Source organism: Sipha flava, unplaced genomic scaffold (assembly GCF_003268045.1).
Source record: "Sipha flava isolate LNK unplaced genomic scaffold, YSA_version1 115_pilon_pilon, whole genome shotgun sequence".
Taxonomy (NCBI): domain Eukaryota; kingdom Metazoa; phylum Arthropoda; class Insecta; order Hemiptera; family Aphididae; genus Sipha; species Sipha flava.
In genome coordinates this window covers 1307930-1330149 of record NW_020271739.1, presented here as the reverse complement: position 1 = coordinate 1330149, position 22220 = coordinate 1307930, and the positions used below count along the sequence as shown (strand labels likewise).

Genomic DNA, 22220 nt, shown 5'->3' with positions numbered 1-22220 from the left:
AATTTTATATTTTTTTAGCGTTTTTAAAAAATAGATAACAATATATAATATATCTATTACAGAGAATTACCTGTTTGATATTGAATTGTTTGAAATTCAAATTTCCCGCTTAAGATATTAATACATTTTTATTATCTTTATATAAGCACATGCGTACAATCAGCTGTGTATTCCTGTATTTAAACGCTCCTGTAACATACCATATAACTCAGAATATATACTCTGATATTCCAAGATAATAAACATAATACATTTGATAAAACGTTACCTAGTCCGGCAATCGAAAAATTAATTTTGTTTTTCATTAATTACTGTTTATTATAACTAGTCCAACATTAAAAGTTTTCAGACAAATTGTATGATGTTTTAATATTGAATCATTAGTTACTGTTATTTATGAATTACCTCAAAGAATAAGTTATATATAATTGTCACTAATAGTGTATTTTAAAACGTGAGTAAATATCTAAAGAAACTAATATTTATATTAATTAAATTATAATTAAGTTGTAATTTTCTTATTATACTTCTTTAAAAATACCTAAATTTCAGTTATACAATATTCAACATAAACGTTGGTGCACAATGTGTACAAAACAAAATCAATAAATTATTTTTCAATCTCCATAAATAATTATTATAACAAAATAGTTTTATTTTATTTTTTACTACATATTTTTCAATTTTTATTTTTGGGCTCCTTATAGGCTGTGGCTCTGTATACGTGTGTTTGACATACACAATACACCAGGTTATTGGAGCACTGTGTATCATAAATAGACTGCCAATTTATTCAATTGGAACTGTCCTAGTGTCCCAGACAATTATTCAGTTCGACCCAGTTAATAGAAGTTAAGAAAAAAACGTTTGATATTGTATTATTTAATAATAAAACATAGAATAATATTGTACACTAATCATTGTTATCTAATCGGCATGGTTATATATAATAATAATGTATTTTTGTATTAGCTAATAAATATTTAAATTACAAAGCGATATATTTATTTTTGTTTCCATATGAACATTACATAAAAAAAAGAAATATTGAATATGATGTTCCAGTTGAGGGATTTCAAATCTGGCAATCCTAATCATAAAATATTCCAATTATTATACTAAAACTTATTTGATAACCTTTTTCTACCATTACTCATTTGTTAAACATTATCACATTTATATATATTTAATATAAAATGATATATAATCATATAAAATAATATAATAGATATATTTATGCATATTCAATAAAACATATTTTTTTCAGGGTAATAGCATAAAACTATTTAAGATGCTGAGACTTTCAAAAGTACTTAATAAACAACGTGCAAGTATACGAAACCTCAGTGTATTGCAAACAAAAACATGTAATAATTCAAGTTTCCAAGTTGGACAAGAAATAGAAGGATTTGTTGTTAAAGAAATCAGACATATCAGTGATTTTCAACTTACAGCATTACATCTTCAACATCAAAAATCTGCAGCAGATTATTTGCATATTGATAGAAAAGATACAAACAATGTATTTAGTGTAGCATTCCGTACCACTCCAAAGCATTCTAATGGATTACCTCATATTCTTGAACATACCACATTGTGTGGAAGTCATAAATTTCCATGTCGTGACCCATTTTTTAAAATGCTCAACCGCTCCATGGCTAATTTCATGAATGCCATGACTGCGCCTGATTATACATTTTACCCATTCTGTACAGAAAATCAATCTGATTATTATAATTTAATGTCTGTGTATTTAGATGCTGTATTTAATCCGATGTTACGAGAATCTGATTTTCGACAAGAAGGTTGGCGTTTGGAACATAAAAATGTTGATGATAGAAACTCTCCAATAGAAATTAAAGGAGTTGTCTATAATGAAATGAAAGGTGTTTATTCAGATAATCAACAAATTTATAATGAGCATTTTCTGAATAATATATTGCCAAGTAATACATATGGTGTTAATTCCGGTGGCGATCCTAGTATTATACCATCCTTAACACATACTGATCTAGTTGCTTTTCACGACAGATATTATCATCCTAGTAATAGTCGTTTTTATTCATATGGCACTTTTAACTTGGAAAAACATCTACAGTTTTTAAACGATACAGTCTTAAAAAATTATTCAGCAGATCTATCTATTAAAAATGAATCCAAGGTTCCAAATGAAAGCCGATGGACATTACCTAAACGCAAACATATTACTTGCAGAGAAGATCCAATGATACCTAAAGATAAACAATCATCTTTAAGTATTGGCACCCTGTGGAGTGATATTACTAATACACAAGATACTTTTGAGTTAGCTATTCTTTCAAGGTTATTATTAAATGGACCAAACGCTAAATTTTACAAAGCTCTTATAGAGCCAAACATTGGAACAGATTTTAGTTCTGCAACTGGTTTTACAGATCAAACAAGAGATACTTTTTTTGCAGTAGGACTCCAAGGAATTAATGAATCAGATTTTGAACGTGTAGAATCAATTTATGAAAATACAATTAAATCAATAATTAAAGAAGGTTTTGATAAGCAGGATATTGATAATATCTTACATTCAGTAGAACTTTCTATGAGACATCAAACCTCAAATTTTGGTTTACACCTGTTATATGGTATTTTACCTATTTGGAATCATGATGGTAATATCATAGATTCAATGTGTGTCAGTGAAAAAATTGATGAGTTTAAGAAAAAATTAATTAATCAACCTAATTACTTAGAATCATTAGTTGAAACATTTTTATTAAATAATAAACACAAACTTGTAATAACTATGTCACCACAAAACAACTATGAAGAACTTAGAAAAAAAAATGAAGAAAAATTACTAAAAGAAAAATTAGCTTCTTTATCTGATGCAGACAAAGACAATATTTATCAACAAGGGTTAGAACTTCGACAGCAACAAGATGCAGTACAAGATATTACATGTTTACCGTCCTTGAGCCTCGATGATTTAAAAAAGACAACTGATTCAGTACCACTCAAAAGAGAAAATATACATAATACACCAGTGTTTATATTTCCTCAACCAACAAACCAAGTGACTTATTTTAAAAGCTTATTAAACACATCACATTTTTCTCATGATCTTAAGAATCTTATTCCATTATTTTGTAATGTAGTTACTAGAATGGGTACCAAATCCATGGACTTTCGACAGTTTGACCAATTAGTGAGAAAATCCACAGGTGGTCTAAACATATCTCAAGGTATTATAGATTCTCCTAGAGATTTATACAACATGAAAGAAACCATTATTCTAAATTCTCATTGTTTGGACAAAAATGTCAATGAAATGTTTGATTTGTGGAAACAAATATTTTCAGAAGTAACATTTGAAAATGAGAATAGATTTAAAACTCTTATTCAAGAAGAAGCAAGTAGTTTAGCTAATAGTATTTCAGGCAGTGGACACATGTATGCCATGTTATGTGCAACAGCTGGTATCAATCCAATTGATGCTCAACGTGAATCATATGGTGGACTCCAGTATGTTAGTTCCATGAAAAGAATTGCTCAAATGAAAGATTTATCGCCTATATTAAAGAAACTAGAAAAAATCAGTGAACAAATATTGAATAAAAATACTATGAAATGTTCATTGACCATTACAGAAGATAATTCTAAAGCTATCAATGGTCTTGAAAATTTTCTGAACTCAACTTCTGGTAATTGGAATCTGTCAAAAGAATATAATACATTTGAAAATTCAGACAATGATGTAAAATGTTTCCATCATGTACTACCATTTTCTGTTAATTATTGTGCTAAAGCTCTTCCTGGTGTTCATTATACTCATAAACATTTTGCTCCACTTAAAGTTCTCTGCAAGTATATGAGTTCAAAGTACTTACTACCAACAGTAAGAGAAAAGAATGGAGCCTATGGTTCTGGTGCATCTATAAGTTCTTCTGGTAGCATTCAAATGTATTCTTATAGAGACCCAAAACCTGTTGAAACATTTCAAGCCTTTGACAATGCTTGTAATTGGGTAAATAAAAAGAAAATAACTCTTGAAGAGCTAAATGAAGCAAAATTAGCCATTTTCCAAGGAATAGATCATCCTGTTGCACCAATGGCTAAAGGTAATGGATTATTTATATATGATATGGATCAACAAATCAAACAAGAACATAGGAACCAAATTATGAATGTAACAATAGATGATATTTTAAATGTCGCTAATTTATATTTTTCAAATTCAAATTTTGCTAAAGCTCTAATTGGTCCAGAAAATAATGAGATTAATTCAGTAGCAAAATGGAATGTAACTAACCATGAAGATTTATAAAATATTATTGTTTTGTAATTTATTTATAAATTCAAAAGTGATTTTGTTTTTACATCATTAATTTTAGTATTATTTAAAATTAAAAAAATATTGGCTTACTATAAATATTTGTTTTTAGTATTCTTCGTTGTTTTCAATCTATAAGTATATATTTTTATAAATTTATGTTCATACATTAAAAATATTTCAACAATGTTTAAATGTATGAAACTTATTTGTTCATGTCTTATTAAACTTGGTTAATACATAATATACTTATGTTTAAAAGAATACCAATTCATAATTATTGGATCTTTTGGTTTTCAAGCTTGTTATCATATTACATTATTTTCATTTATTAGGGTAGGTACTTTAACAGCAATCGGTAAGTTCATAGTTTCAAATAATTTTATCTAAATTTCTGGTAGTTTTTAAGTCGCACTGGAAACATGTTATTCTATAAAAATTATTCTATTGAATTAAGTTTGCATAGAGATGAAAAGTAATATAATATAAAATTATATATTTTTTATTGTCAAACATTTCAAATTTTAAATAGAATATTACTATTTAAAATGTATATTTAACTTATATAATTTATAAACACATCAAAGGATTTTTAGTCTAATGTACTTTTAAACTTTCATAATAAATATACACTTACATTTTTTAAATTTTTATGAAAAAAACAGAAATAAACATGGAGCATATCACTTGCATAATAATATATATCAATAAATGTAGTTTGTTTTGTCGGTAAAATTAAGTATGAGACATTGGAAAAGAGTTTTTGCTCGTCAACACTTATGGGATTGCCTATTATCAGAATTTACGGTAAAAGTAATAGTTTATGCCAAAATAAAATCGAAGTGAAACTAATATTTTTTTCGCACTAGCCAAACTCGTAATTTAATGTATTGCGGTTGCTGACGAGGTGGAAATATTACACGATTTACTAACTACTCAATACTATAAACCAGGTAATGACAATGCGCGGGCTGCATCTCGGCCTTTGTAACATTTTGATTTTGCCCACATTACTTTTTAAAATTAATCATTAAAGTTTAAAGGTTATGTATAAAAAATAATCGATAACATTGAAAAACCATTTATCTATTAATATATTATAGTATATTAATATAATATAATTAATATAGTATGTTCATAGCTTATGTTTATTTTATTAAAACAGCGTCAAATTGTCCATTGTAAGATACACGTTTCGTAAATCAGTTTTGTTAAGTGTCCACTAAGTTTCAAAGGTCTAAAAACTGGTTACTCAAAGTTTCCCATCCCTGCTTTAAACAATATTAATTATTAATATAATTATAATTATTAATATAATTATAATTATTATAATTACTTTTATTATTTATAACAATAATCGGCAATAAACCATATTTTAATAATCATGACATAATATTAATAAAACCAGTTACTCCGTTAACTGTGGACGTTCAGACAGAAGTCATAGACCCGTCATTACTCTATCTGTGAGTTGTGACCATTGAAAATTAAATTATTTGACCTTTAAACCGAATACTATTGGAATTTGGGCTTGATTTAATAAAATTAGGGTCAAGTGCACAATATTTTTTTAGAGATCTCCAAGTCAAAAAAATGTTCTAGAAAAAATAATAATAATGTTGATAGTAAAAAAAAAATGTTATATGTTAAAAGTGTTAAATACCTATCTCAAAACTCATAAAATATTTGTACATTATTTCATGTACTATAAATATAATTTAGTTACTTAGTCTAGTAAATTAAGGATGATGAAAAGATAATACTAATTAAATAACATAACAAAATTATTATATATTAAAATATTAAAAATACTTAAGGATTTTACTATATGAATTTAAATTAATATAATTCATTTTCAATCTTACAGTTAGTACACGGAATTGTCAAGTATATTTGTAATAATATTTCAATATTAGGAAATGTATGACGTATGTATATCCATGTTTCGTAAATATTTCAAATGACTTTGAGGGTCTACTATTTTATATGTGGATTCTAGAAAAACTATTTCTTTCAGTTCTTGAAATTTTATAAGTTCATCTGTTATTTAAGCGTTTTCCAAACTCCTGTTTAGGCTGGCCCGTTAATTAATCATTTTACGTATTTTATACGTTAAACGAGCGTATTGGTATATTTGATAGTTGAGTGTGGTGCGATTGCTGCGATTGTATAATATTAAGAATATTGTTTCACTACGGAATGATTGTGAACGGGGGAGAGATATAGACAGGGGCGGATAGGCCTATAGGGAAATAGGGATTTTCCCTGTGGGCCCCTGTTCAAGTATTTTTTGGTGGCCCCCGTGCTACCATTCGATTTGGTATTTGTAGATTAAATTAAATGATAAATCTAGGTATAAAAACTAGAAAATATTAATATTCAATAATGTCCATTAAAACTCTGGCCTTTGTGATTTTTGTTTATAGTTGTAAACAGTACCTTTTACTATAATGATAAAACATTGTTGTGGTTAAAATATTACAAATGAAAATTTTAAACTGCTATTTTTAGAACAATATGATAAGGCCATGCAAGTTACAGTGAATGGAAATTTATAATATTACATTTAGGAATTTAGCAATGAGAATATTTATTGTTATTTCGTAAATTTCTATTTTTAAAATATGATTTATTTGTGTATATTGTAGATTACGTACAGATAATGGAATGATATCGAAGTTGGTGGGTATGAATTTTCATTCCCACATTCATATGGGTTAGAAAAACTGGGCGAATTGGTTCGTGTAAAGATACACTGGCATTGCTGGAACTTGGCCGGCGCACTACCGTGCGCTCAGATAATTGTTTTCTCAGTGGGACACCTAGTGTTACGGGTATGGCGAACCCGGGGCCCCGAGATCCTCTCTTCCCAAGGTATGGGTAGTTGATCGAAGGGCTAACAACCCAACATCGTAAAAAAAATTTGTTAAGAAACCAAAAAATAAGACTCGTAATTGGATAAATGGACAACGACTGGAACTGGAAAATGGATTAAAAATGGGTACATGGAATGTTAGGACCTTAAACAAGTCGGGAGCGTTACAGTACTTACTGGACGCTATTAAAAAATATAATACAAACATACTAGCGTTACAAGAAATTAGATGACCAAATGAAGGAACTATGAAAAATAAGATAAAACAATATTCTATAGCGGAAGAAAGGATGGAAGACATGAAAATGGTGTGGGATTTATAGTGAGTGACGATACATTACCACAAGTAAAAGAATACACGGTAGTGAGTGACAGGTTATACTATATTTGAATCGCGGGTCGCATTTTCGATGTTATTATTATTAACGCATATGCGCCAACTGAAGAGAAAGAAGAAAATCTTAAAAATGAATTCTACGATGATTTAGAGAACATACTTGACAAAACAACGAACAGCAGTATCAAAATACTAATAGGTGATTTTAATACAAAAATAGGGAAGGAGGATGTGTACAGACCTACGATTGGACCGAATAGCTTACACAACGTAAGTAACGATAATGGAACCAGATTGATTAACCTGTGTTTAGCAAAAGGATTTACCCTTAGTAGTACATACTTCCCAAGGAAGAACATACATAAACAAATTTAGATAGCACCTAATGGAATAACTAGAAACCAGATCGACCACGTAATGATACAGAATAAACATAAAGGGTGCATAGAAAATGTCAGGAGCTACAGAGGGGCAGACGCCGACTCGGACCATTACCTTGTAATTACAAAACTTAAAATTAGATTATCCGATAGATGGAAAAAGGTAAAAAATAAGGAATCTGTAAAATACTGTATGGAAAAACTGTCAGACAGGGATGTATTGAAGGAATACATGTGTAAAACACAGCAAGAACTACAAAAGACCAACAAAAATATAGAGAAAGGTGAAAATGTTGAACGGATATGAAACAGAATCAGAACAGTAGTAGTAAATAGTGCTAATAATTGTTAAGGAATAAAAGAAAAAGAAAAAAGAAAGGAATGGTTTAATGATAGATGTAAGGAAGCAATAGAGAGGAGAAATCACGCACGAGAAAAAGCTATCAAGGACCCGAGTGTCATAAACACAGAAAGGTATAAGAACACTAAAAGAGAAACCAATAAAGTACTAAGATGTGAAAAAAGAAAGATTGAAGAAATTGAAGAAAACAAAAATAACCCCAGAAGATTCTTCAACAATACTGCCAACATTAAACGGGGATATAAACCACAGACTAGGATTTTAAGGAATGAATTAGGTGAGCTAGTAACAAAAGAGGAATCAGCAGTAGTAGAAGAATTTAAAAATCATTTTGAATGTCTTCTAAATAAAACAGCACCAACACCAATACACAAAAAAATGGATATACAATATAATACAGCGAAAACGTGTATTGAACTCCCAACGGAACGGAAAATCTATAACATCATAGGAAAACTAAGAACAACAAATCACTTGGAAAAAGTAACGTAGTAGCGGAATTGCTAAAAAATGGAGGAGAAACGATCAAAAGTGAAATTTGGAAAATGATTAAGGTAATTTGGGAAACCAAAGAAATGCCACGAGAGTGAAACACGGCAATACTATGACTAATATTTAAAAAGAGAGGCAAATTAGAACCAACAAATTATAGAGGAATTTCTTTATTGGATACTTGTTATAAAAGATTGTCGACGCTCCTTTTGGAAAGAATAACGCCGTATACAGAAGCCATAATGGGAAGGTACCAGTGCTGCAAAACCGAGTATGCAGTGTGCTACGCACACGGGCCTCAAGGCTTACATAAATTTTGGGGGGGGGGTCCTCTAGTCCCAGCCTGAAATAAACTACACTTTACAAACACACAATTATTTAATAATAAAAAGAACTTTGAAAGGGTGAATAATTTCAAATACTTAGGTGTTAATATAAACAGCAGTAACAACATGAATAGGGAAATAAAAGAAAGAATATCGAATGGAAATAGACGTTATTTTAGCATAAATAAACTTTTGAGATCAAAACTCCTATCTAGGAAGTCAAAAACTACACTGTACATAAGTTATTTTAGGCCAATAGTAACCTACGGATGTGAGACTTGGTCCAAGGCAAATGATGACAATAGAAAACTTGCTATATGGGAGAGGAAAATATTAAGAAATATATACGGACCGGTATACAACGACAACCTGGGAATTTATGAAAAGAGGAACAATGAAGAGCTGTATGACCTGTATGAAAAACCAAATATACTCACATATATAAGGTGTAAATGTCTAGAGTGGTTGGGACATGTATAGAGAGTTAATGGAGATATATTAAAAAATGTTCTGATAAGAAAAATAAATAAAAAACGCCCACTTGGAAGACCAAGAACAAGATGGAAAGACACCGTAGAAAAGGATGTGAGACTAATAGATGAGCATGCAATGTTAGACTGGACTTTGGACAGAGAAAAATGGAAAGGCTTACTAGAGGCAGCACAGGTCCTTAATGGACCATTAAGCTGTTGAAGAAGAAGAAGAAGGTTATAATTGTAAATACGTAGTAACTATAAAATACGTAAGAAAAAAATATAATGTATACATAGTCTATTACACTAGAGTTGAAACTAAACATCTCAATAATAAACTACTACAAAAAAAGTTATAACGGAACTGAACATTATTATTTAACAACATTTTAAAATAAAATGACAATATATTATTTACATAGGAAGTATGTAATTAAATTTTAAATAGTTCGATTTATAACTCGTATTATTATAATAATATTATTATTATCGTATTATAGTGATTTGATATGATATAATGATAACATCCTAACATTATGATAGTGGTAAATAAATTACGCGCATGCGCAGAAAGCTTAAGGTGCATTCCTGTGTTTAGACGCTCCTCTCGCCGCGGGCGCACCGTCAAGTGTCTATAATCACTCATGCCTAATCGCTATTCGCCGTATTCTATTATTATTTAAATTCGCCGAGTGGCGAACCATTACTTTCTTACGCCGCGGCGGTGTCGTCGTCGACGGGACCTGATAATATCGGTACGACTGATTTAGTAAGACGTTCTCGTGTGGAGGACGAGCGTGCGGGTCATTCGTAACATTACGCTTTCGTTTCGTTTGGCATTACCGCTCGTTCGCGCTCCGCCCGAGAACTTCGGCCCCCTCGTTACGTGGGTTTATTCTTCCGTCTCCTCCCTCTTCTGTTCGTTATCTTACGGGTCTCGCACGTTTAGTCTGTGAACGACTGTACGTGGTGTACACTCAAAAATTACTCAGTCCGTCCACTGTCCACTGCTACATTTCCGCCGCTGGCTCGAACTTCACTGGCGAGGCGTCATGGCTTCTAAAACTGTCACAGAAAATCAGAATCTGTCATCAGAAATTCCGTGAGTTCAGAATACATACATACCACTACAATGTTAACTTACTAACAATTAATACTATTGTTAAAATCATCGAATTTGTCTTATTATACTCCTCCAGTCTAATGAACCTAGGAACTTGACTGTTTTTTTCCATTCAAAGCTTTACTACTATTTTTGACATAGACAAATATTAGAACATTTATTTATTTATTACTGTATGAAAACAAAATTCCATCATTATCTATGATCAATATAATATGAAGCTAAGACTTATAATACTTTTTAAAATGTGTTATGTAGGTAGTTCAATAAAATTGTATTAATAAAATTATAAGAAATAAAATGAAAATTAAAAATTAATAAATGTTTAATACCTGTAAATTAATACATAAATAAATAAACAAATAGTTAATATATATAGAAATAAATAAATGCTTACCTAACCTGGAATATTATTATATTTGTAAAGTACAGCAGATTTTGAATTAAAAATTCATTATCAGGTATAAACAAATTCCATAAAATGACTAACTAATTTATTTTTTCTGTAAAAATGTATTAATCGCTTATTTATTTTTATATTAAAATTAAATTAGAGATTTATCTTACCAAGTACATTTTATTGAGGTTGAGTCCAAGTGCACTATACATACATACATAAACCAGAGGAGCTAAAATCAAAAACTGCTGTAAAATAATGTAATATTTTTAAACCCAAGGGTTATAATTTATGTAAAAATAGCATAATTTTAGTCTTATTTACCATATTCTTATTGAATCCCTTGCAGAATACTTATACCGTGTACCTATCTCATGATGTTAATCACAAAACATAATATATTATATATAAGTATAATATAGTAAGATATATAATTATTATAATAAAATAATATAATAAGTATATATAGGTATAAATATATAATGTATTTAGAAAAAATACAATATTAACTAAAATTGTTGTACTGAGCCATGGCACTCCCCTGCAAGTGTCCCTAGTTGGATTAAAAATTTAAGTATTTGCATTGAAGTACCACTTCAAATGTTTAAAGCGTATTCAGATGTCTTTGGAACATTAAATTGTTTTCTTTTTTGATTTGTTTAGCTTTGTAGAAAGGTTTGTGATGTTTAGAAGTTTAAGTGTTAAATATTTTAATTAACAGTTTTATCCAATCAAAAATATGCTTACATTTGTTATGACTATTAGCTTTTATTTTAATTATAACTGTTCAATTGAATATTTGGTCATTAAAAATAGAAAACATTTATATAGAAATGCTAAATTTGAAAATTGAGATTATAAATTATTACACAAAATAAATATGCATGTCTTTCTAAAATATTAATTTTACCATTGTTTTTATCTATGCTTTATTTATCTAAAATAATTTTCTTGTAGATGAAATCAAAAATATGTGACATATGTAATTGAAACATTAATCTATACATTTATTTTTATTATTATAAAATGGTATTGATATCATGGTATTTCAAGTACAAACTATGAATGATTATATTTTACCATATTATGGAATCAATAATATTATGCATACCTATACATTTAAAATATTGTTCAAAATCTTATATTAAGTAATTATTTTAATTTTAATTTTAATTTTTATAATTTTGTATTTTAGTTTTTACTAAATTAAAATGATTCTATTAATTAATTTAAAATTTTTCAATTACTTAAACAAACACTCAAGCAAATTTTGACAGAGTTAAAAGTTTAATATTAGTATGGATAGAATTTTAAAAATGACCTTTGGCATTAAAATATATTATCTCAACAGTTAATTTAGTTATTTATTTTTAATTATTCATATATAATTAGAATATATATTATTCTTTTTATCTTTTTAGGTGTGTGATTAAAATATTAAAAATTACTAATCTATAGACAATGTTAATACCCATGTAAATATATTTTTAAATGAGTAATGGTAGGTGTTTATTTATTTTATAACTATCTGTAAAATATTTCAACTTAAAAAATGATTTAAAATAAAAATAATTTAAAAATGTAATAAATATTAATATTATTAAAGGTATAATACGATCAACTAATATTGTATTTAATAAAAAATATATACACATAAATAATCATCAATTAATAATGTACCGTTAATCATGAGTATTAAGCTTGAAAAAGTTTTGCATTCGTGTGCAGTTATACCAATACTTTGATTTAAAATTCATTCAAGCACAACTTTAAAATGATTATATTCTTCTATGTCAATAATTAAAACATCAATTTTTTGTATAGTTAGAAAATAATGTTATAATTAAATGTATTGATGTTTATACAATTTTTAAATTAAAAAATATTTCATATTTTATTTCATTCATCTAAATTGTTCATGTTTAGAAATCGCATTGATTTTTTTTTCATAAGTATAACTTAATCAGATTAAATTAAAAACTTCATAGGTATTTTTTGTCCATTTTTTTTATATATAAATTAACCCATTAACTTGACAGAAAAAAAAATATTGCACTAAAATTTCAAACTATCACTATTTTTAATAATTAAAACCCATAGAGTTCATTTTAACCTTCTTTTTAAAAAATTTTAATTAATTTTTGAGTTATTTTGAGTGGAAATGTATATCTTTAAAGATACATCATCTCAAAGAAGCTGTTTTCAATTTCGTGTCTTTTAAGATATATTACCCCATAGACTATATTTTATTTTTGTATCTTAATGAACACATCACTATGAATTCTTCATTTTGAATTTAGTATCTATTAGTATACATTACTTAATTATGTCTATTCTAAGTTTTATTACTAAAAAGATACTAAGTAAAGCTACGTAATAAAAAGTCGAAAAAAATATTACTTTTATTAATTGGATATACAATTATATTACTTTGTTCAACATTAGTCAAATCTAAAATAGAGTTAGAAGTAGAAATTTAACCTTCATCCAAAGTATCATTGTAACTTATAGTTGGTAAATTTATGTAATTGTTGATGTCCATGCCTAATTCATCAAATATTGGAAAATCATCGATATCATTTAGATAATTCTCTAATTCTGAAGTACCACTTGGAGGACTTGACGAGTGTGTACTACTATCAGAATCGTTTATAACAGTCATGGCAGAGGTATTTGATTTCTTATTTAAAGATAATTCAGTCTCATCTTCAGTTTCAAAATCTTCTGAATCTGATAGAGGAAGAACTAATTTCAAAAGCTGCAATTTTCGAGACAAAATAATTTTTTTTATTTCAATACATAGATAGGTTACCTATCATAGCTATATGCATAGCTACCTAAAAAAAAATTAAATATTAATTTTATTATTTATTTATTCGCATGGCTTGTATAATGGTAAATAGAAAAGTAAAATACATGTAATAATAAAAAAAACTGTAGATAAATAATTTAAAAAATCAAAAATCAAAATAATAATTATACTATAATATTTTAATATGTTATTTCAGAATATATGATTCTGTACCTTTTTAGATACAACATTATGCATGAGGTAGCTGAACAATGTTTCTTATGAGATACAAAATTATACATGAAGTAGTTGAGCCAATGTATCTTATTGGATACATCAAATATCAACCATAAAAAAAACAATATTCGAGCGTTAAAACCTAACATTTAATTATATTAAAAAGACAATAAGGCTAACCTAAATACATTTTACATATTTCAGCTTGTCGCAAATATTTTTGACTTAAAACTTTCTAAAGTTTCAGTAAATCATAATGACATGAGTACACTAATTCTCGTGTAAAACAAATGATAACAGCGTAATCAATTTTAGCTATAATCAAACGCTATTAGAAATATAAACGCTTTGGAATATTTAGAAAAATTTGCAAAAGTTTTATAGAAAAAATAAATGTTATTTTTAAAATCAAAATTAACTGAATTATGTGTATTTTTTAGGACACAGTGTCAAGTTAAAGGTTAAAAATGATTCAATGTTTTCATTAAGGTCAATTTAAAAATGTATTTTCTGTATCGCTTATAATTATTTTATTATATCTCAATTAGACCTAACTCATCAACACAATGGCTACTACCAACACAATTAAATATGGCCACCATATTTTATGTATATTTAGTTTTTATATTCTATTAAATAACATTTTTTAATTTAATAGTTATTACTTTTTTTTTTTTTAGAAGTTATTATTAATAAAATAATATTTTATTATAATTTTACTGTCAATAGTTATAATTTAATTCATATTAACTATATTCAAAATTATGAAATACATTTTAAGAAATGTATTCTTAGAAGAAAATTATTTTGGAATTATGTCTTTGTAAATTAATTGTATTTTTTTTTTTTTTACAAATAAAATTTGATGTCCTTTTTCTTAGAGTAAAAAGAATTATGTTTTATACAATTTCTAAATGTAGGTTTATCCAAAAATGAGCTGTTACTGATTATAATGTTTTTTTATTATCATTATTATTTTTTATTTCGTATGGTTTTTAATACAAATCAACTTAACTATCAAACTCTAACTAAAACAATACATAACATGATATAGATATAAAATTACAAATATTAAAGGTGAGTCATTCTTGCGATGAGAATTTATAAACAGTTGTCGAGGTTTGTAATTCAGGTGATTGCCTCTGGTGTCTCTGCATGCATGCTGTCAAAATCTTAATTGAATTTTTCACTTTGGCAATCTACTACTAAATGGTTTATTGTTTGTTCCCTGTTTCCGCAGTCACGTATTGGGTTATCTTGGAACCCCCACTTAAGTAGAAGGTAACCACACCGACCATGTCTTGTTCGCAGTCTGTTTAACGTGGACCAGGTACAACAAGGAAAATTAATTCCTAGAACTTCAACATTAGGGTTACATAGTAGTTTCCTGTTAGGTGCTGTAAAGCTGGCCCATTCCTCAGCGCTATCAAACCCTAAACTTATCAGTGTTCTGGCGTACTTAACTGGTGGGCTATTGGATTTTAATCGTAGATTAGGTGTGAAGTATCATCTGATACAAGAGAGAGTGCTTGTAATCTACAGATTTTTTAATGGTTTTTACAAGTGCATCTTTCCTACATATGTATGGTGGTTTAATGCTTGCCAATGTCGGTAGCCATTGCAGTGGTGTAGATTTAACTGTCCTGCTTATTACTCTCATTACGTTATTGAGCTGCGTATCTATTTTCCTTACATGTGTGTTATTACACCAAACTTGGGATCCATACTCTGCTGTTCTGTAAACTAGGCTCAACGCTGCTATCTATAAGGTCTTAGCATCGATATTCCAGCCTGTTCTGGTAAACATTTGTATCAAGTTGACCTGGGACCGGATATTTTTACTGAGGCTACTTAAGTGCTCATTATATGTGAGCGAGCGGTTTAGTGTTACACCCAAATATTTAGGAAGAAAATTATGCCTTACACTTATTCCATCCAATTCAATCTCAAGTTTGTCATGTGCTTGTCTGTTATTGAGGTGAAATGTACAAACCTCTGTTTTCCGAGGGTTTGTCTTTAGACTCCAGTTGCGGAAATAAGTGTTCATTAACTTTACTCTGAAATACTATTGCAATGTCATCCGCGTATTGGAATTTTTTCGCTTCTATCGTTGGGATATTGTGCATATATAGATTGAACAATGTTAGGGCTAAAACTGATCTTTAAGGGACTCCATTATTCACTGTCGTCCATTTGCTCTTTTTATTACTCAGGTAAACTTGAAAACGTCGATTTGCAAGGATTTCTTCCAAAAGTACTACTAACATACTACAATTTATAACCTTACTAAACTTATACAACAGTTCATGTCTCCAGACCGTGTCATATGCAGTAGAAAGGTCAATGAAGGCTACGCTGGTTTTTAACTTCTTCTGGAAGCCAGCTTTAAGGTATGGTTAAGGCGAGGACCTGTTCTTTGTAACATTTATTGTTTCTGAAGCTCACTTATTCTATCGGTGTAATCTTGTTAATATGAGGCTGTATTCTCTCCAGGATGAGTTTCTTCAAGATCTTGCATAATAGTGATATTGGGCTGTAGTCTGCAGCCTCAGTTCCTAACTTTCCCGGCTTTAGAAATGCAATTATTTTAGTCCTTTTGAATTGTTATGGAATGTTAGCTGTGTCTAGTATGTCACTAAAGAATCTAGCTAGCCATTCACAGACTCTAGGACTAGCGTGTTTGATGAATTTGAGATAAATCCCATCAAAACCAGCTGCCTTATTTATTATGGTTTTGCTTGAAACTTTTTTAACCTCTTCAAGCATGAAGGGTACGCTAATCATAGTATGTTGAAGGTTTTTCTTTTATAGTCCTACTGTGATTCTTGTTTAATTGGATTTTACCCATTTCAATGAATTTCGATGCCACTTCGTTTAGATTCAAAATTTCTTGTTTCTATAAATATATATATAATAATATTAATAATCTGTTAATGATTATTACATTTTTAGTATATTAAGTATTATTATTAAATATTACCTTACATTATATGCTATACACAAATCCAACTAATTTTTTTAGAACTTGTGAGGGAAATAATTAAGTATTGAATTATATTTTAAATATTATTATTATTAATATTATTATTATTATTATCATTACATTACATTTTGGGATTTATATTATCCGTAATGTATAGATAACCACAACCGTTTGTCCATCGACGTCATTGTCAGACATTGGACTGACGAAAATATATGTAAAATTACTATTCACAATTTTTATTAATAGAGATATCAACCAAAAGTTGAGTCATTCATTCCTCGCCTTTCAATATCATTTTTAATTGATTTAATTTGTTGGTATTATTATATGTATGTGGAATTAAATTTATTATGTAATATATGTGGTTTTATTTTTCTTGTATATTTTATTACTGTGAAAATAAACTCACAAACTTTATCAAACATCTATTTTGAAATAAAAATATTGTAAGTTATGTAAATATAAGTTTTTATCTTGATACATTTTAAAATATTTTACTACATTATATAATAATAAATTGTATACTTTTTTTTCTTCCAGAAAATCAAAATCTACGCACAGTTTTTCGTAAGTATAATAATTTAAATTTTTTTTCAGTATATTATTAATTTTTTGGTAGCAAATAAGATTTAAGTACTCCAATAGTTAAATATATTATAAATTATATTTATAATTATATTTTTCTTATAAAGTAAATCAAACACATTTTTATTTTAGATAGAAATATTTTAATTTTCTCATTAACTTAAAATATTAGATTTTAAAAGTATAATACAACCTTGATTAAAAGTGATTGAAACTAAAAAAATGTTTAACATACTAGAACTTTATTTGCACTAATTTTTTCTATTATTGTTATTAATTTATTGATTTATAAGGCTTGTAATATTTGTATGTATTTATTAATATCTGAGTAAATTTCTTCTCAATATTTCTATAATTTAATAGGTATGTAAATTTTGGTATAATTGAGTTTTAAAATTTATCATAAGATTATAGTTGTATATTTTTATGTGTATAATAACTTGAATATAAATGTATATAATTTTTCTTAAAATATTTTATAAATAAAGTAACATTTATAATATTTTTGTATATTTATAGACTGTTGCCCAAAATTGTAAATGGAGGAATAGCCGGTATTATCGGTGTTACAGTAGTTTTTCCTTTGGATTTAGTTAAAACAAGACTTCAAAATCAAAAGCCAGGCCCTGATGGATCCTTCATGTATAGATCAATGTAAGGCTATAAAATAAAATAAACTATAATGTTTTAATTTTTTCTGTTAAATTATTGTAAAGGTTTGATGCATTTCGGAAAACATATGCAGCTGAAGGATATTTTGGAATGTATAGAGGATCAGCAGTCAATATTTTATTAATAACCCCTGAAAAAGCTATCAAATTAGCTGCTAATGATCAGTTTCGGCATTGGTTGACACCTTCCGGGTATATATAAAATATTAAATAATCAAGTAGAAGAGTAGAAATGTATTAATACTTCTAATGTTTAAGGAAGCCCTTAACGTTAATACGTGAAATGTTGGCTGGTGCAGGTGCAGGGTTTTTTCAAATTGTTGTTACCACTCCTATGGAGTTATTAAAAATACAAATGCAAGATGCAGGACGAGTTGCTGCACAAGCTAAATTAGGTAGTTTTACTTAAATTTTATTTAAATTAGGCTACAGTTAAATAGCTTTATGAGTTTTAATTAATCCATTTTATTATTATTAGTGCTAAAGACATACCGTGGTAACTGGATAACAATAATTTTTAAAAGACTTAAGTCAATTTTTCTATCTTGTTTAGTTTGTTGTAAAATTACCTTATTCAATTTAACACTTTAGTTGACTTGGTTTTGATCTGTTAATGTATCCATATTTTAACATACATTAAAATTAAACTTTCATGTACTTGATTGGTATTTGTCTATTCTTCAGTAACATAAAGTCAATTGTGAAAAAAGCTGATAAAATATTAGTTTGAATTGGTTTTATCAAAGAAAAAATCAATTTTATGGAGCTATCGTAATTTTCATAAAAAAAATTTATTTTAAGAAATATCAAGGTTAAGTTAATTTTTTTTAAAATATTCTGGTAATCTTGGATAGTAGTTGAGTTGATTCATAACTACCTATTAAAATATCAGCTTTAAATTTATAAAAAATCTGTATTAGTTTCAAAATTGTTATCAGTTTTGTTTTTTTTAGAAGGGAAAACTGTGCCAAAAGTTTCAGCGACATTATTGGCACGTGAATTAGTGGCCACTAAAGGAATATTAGGTCTTTACCGTGGTATTGGGGCCACAGCTATGCGTGATGTAACATTTTCCATAATATATTTTCCAATGTTTGCTCGTTTAAATTCTTTAGGACCACGAAAAAAGGATGGTTCTGGTATTTATTTACAAATTTTATTAACTAATTATCCTTAAAATTAAAATATAAAAATAATATTTTATTTTCAGGAGATGCCGTATTTTGGTGTTCTTTTGCATCGGGTTGTGTGGCTGGTTCAAGTGCTGCTTTAGCTGTAAATCCAATTGATGTAATTAAAACTAGGTTGCAAGCAATTAAAAAAGCTGAAGGAGAAGTAGAATATAGAGGAGTTGTTGACTGTTTTGTGTATGTAAATATTATTTATATGAATATGTTTTAAATACTAATTAGTAAACATTAATTGTTTTCTAGGAAAACATTACGTAATGAAGGTCCTTTGGCTTTCTTTAGAGGTGGTGCGTGTCGAATGATAGTTATTGCACCACTTTTTGGAATTGCACAGACCGTTTACTATTTAGGTGTAGCCGAAAGAATTATGGGTTTGAAAAAATGATAAAACAGTATTCAGTGTTAAGCAATAAAAATGTATCTACATTTAGTTCACTTTTATCCTAACACAGTATTATTGTTAGCTCATTTTCAATTTTTCATATATTTTTTTGATGCAATTAAGTACTTCAACGAAAATTCTAATAGGGTATAATAACTATCTACACCAAAAGTTTCATGGTATTATCATTGTTCAATTAAAATTTTCAATTTGGAGGCCAATAAAATTTCAGGGTTGTTATAAATTTTAGTTATATCTCTTTTACTGTACAATATTTTTTAATTTTACTATAGTATTTTTATGAAGAGAAATGTATTTGAGACTATGAAAAACAAAGTCACATATAGTAATTTAAAATGAAAACAAAAACAATCATTTGAAAATATGTTACTTATATAAGATTAAGAAATTAACTGTGATTATTTATGGACATTATCTGTTTCATGTACTTAAATGTTGCCTGTATTGCCGTGCATTCCGTGTCTTATGTAACCGTGATTTATATTTATGCCAAATTTTATATTATATTTATTATCGTAAATAATGTAGTATTATGCTTGTATTAATTAATTATTGTAATGATGTCTATGAAACCATAATAAGTGTAACAGTTAATATAATTAATAAAACAGTTATGTTTTTTGTTTGTGTATATTACTTATAAAATTGTTACATTCTATTTAATCCTTCAAAGTCAAAATCAAATACTGATATATTATATCATAAGTCTTCTGTAGTCCGTGGTACTGCTAGGTTGTGTTGAGCGTCTCCCTTATCGAGTGTCTTATCGTTCTTATATACCTAATTAAATAATTAATACCTAAACTATTAAACGATAACTTTTAACATTCATTATGCCTCCTATTTCACTGCTTGTTTCTAAAGATGATAAATTTAGTAAACTAATTGATATGATTAATAATTAAAATACTTAAAATAAAATCATATCTTCAATTAATTCATGTCGTGAATCTATTAAATCACAAGACAAAAAGCTGGCTTCTTTTGACTCCAAATTTGACATATTATCCAATCAAATTATTTCGGTAATTGAGGAAATAAGTCACTAAAATCGAGAATTGAGCAACTTGAGTCTTAACTGTTGTCAATTGAGCAATCTCAATCCAATACTCATTCTATCAGTCAAGAAAATTTGTTCTCTAAATTTATGGACCGACAATCAGAGCTCGTAACATTATATTATTTAATGTACCAGATCTTTCAACATGCTGTCCAACAAAACGATACTACCTACTCTTATTGACGAAATGTTTAATACTATCGGCGTTTCTACCAAACCTGTCTATTCATCGACTGGGTAAGCCTTCAAGTAAATCGCGTCCTATTTGTATTGTTATGCTTTCACCATTTGATATTTTTCAAATTTCAAAAGTCAAACAGCAGCTATTTAATGTTGATAAATTTAAAACTGTTCGAGTTTCATCAGACCAAACGTTACAACAACGCAAATTGTATTCTTTAGTTGCCTCGGAACTAAAATTGCGGAAAGATGCTGGTGAAACTGATTTTTTTTTATTAAATATGTTAATAACTGTCCGACAATTTCAAAAAAACGGTCAATTAGCCAAATATTTGTAAGTCAACTTTCCATTTACTATCAGAACATACGAGGTATTAATACTAAACTTGATTTGTTTAATCGTAATGATACTCTTTGCAATTATGATATTATTGTACTTACGGAAACTTGGTTATCTAACAATGTAATTGACGCGGAACTTGGTCTTAGTCCCTATATACTATTTTTCGATGTGACCGTTGCAGTATTCATGATGTTATTACAAGACGTGGTGGAATGCTGATTGCAGTTAAGAACCGGTTCTCATTCCATTGTCTTTCTATCTGCGATAACTCTGTTCAGCAGTTATTTATCCGAATTGGCGATAAATTTTTAGTTATTGGTGCTGTTTATATTCCGCCTGATTCTGATATTAATGTTTATGATATACACTTTAATACTGTCGATGTTAAATACAAATTGTATTGTAAACATTTTTAATTTTTAGTGATTATAATCTACCAAATATTAATTGGCAATCTGTTAATGGTTCAATTGTACCTGTGGGTGCTCGTACTGGTTCTATTGAATTTAATGTATTAGTTAATTTGTCTTATTTAAATTTAATTCAGTTTAATTTAATATATAATCGCTCTGGGTCATTGCTTGATCTTGTTCTTTCTAACGTAGTTAATGAAGATCACATGTTGCTACCATTAGATTCGATGTACCACCTAGCCCTAACAATTGAATTACATATTTTCTCATTTAAGTACTTAAACTATAATG

The 22220-nt window shown here is 28.0% G+C and overlaps 2 protein-coding genes across 3 annotated transcripts; both read left to right on the top strand.

Annotated features, from left to right (window-relative positions):
* Positions 1-249: 249 nt before the first annotated feature.
* Positions 250-4342, top strand: LOC112691358 (presequence protease, mitochondrial). The gene is made up of 2 exons (XM_025565592.1): positions 250-454; positions 1268-4342. The coding sequence occupies exon 2, from the start codon at positions 1292-1294 to the stop codon at positions 4298-4300; it is 3009 nt and encodes a 1002-aa protein (XP_025421377.1). The 5' UTR covers positions 250-454; positions 1268-1291; the 3' UTR covers positions 4301-4342.
* Positions 4343-10167: 5825 nt separating this feature from the next.
* Positions 10168-20564, top strand: LOC112691405 (mitochondrial glutamate carrier 1-like). 2 transcript variants are annotated; one of them, XM_025565662.1, is made up of 8 exons: positions 10168-10652; positions 17625-17651; positions 18189-18323; positions 18386-18532; positions 18599-18735; positions 19294-19479; positions 19551-19707; positions 19774-19915. In XM_025565662.1, exons 1-8 carry the CDS (start codon positions 10603-10605, stop codon positions 19913-19915), a joined length of 981 nt encoding a protein of 326 aa, XP_025421447.1. In that variant the 5' UTR covers positions 10168-10602. The 2 variants fall into 2 exon arrangements, with proteins under 2 accessions (XP_025421447.1, XP_025421441.1); XM_025565656.1 differs by lacking the exon at positions 10168-10652 and adding an exon at positions 17397-17530 and having other exon boundaries at positions 19774-20564.
* Positions 20565-22220: the final 1656 nt, after the last annotated feature.

Coding starts and splice junctions, on each gene's coding strand:
- LOC112691358 (XM_025565592.1), top strand. CDS start 1,292: ATGCTGAGACTTTCAAAAGTACTTAATAAACAACGTGCAAGTATACGA.
- LOC112691405 (XM_025565656.1), top strand. CDS start 17,412: ATGTATGTGGAATTAAATTTATTATGTAATATATGTGGTTTTATTTTT. Junction 17,652..18,188: donor AAATCTACGCACAGTTTTTC/GTAAGTATAATA, acceptor GTATATTTATAG/ACTGTTGCCCAAAATTGTAA. Junction 19,480..19,550: donor ACGAAAAAAGGATGGTTCTG/GTATTTATTTAC, acceptor TTTTATTTTCAG/GAGATGCCGTATTTTGGTGT.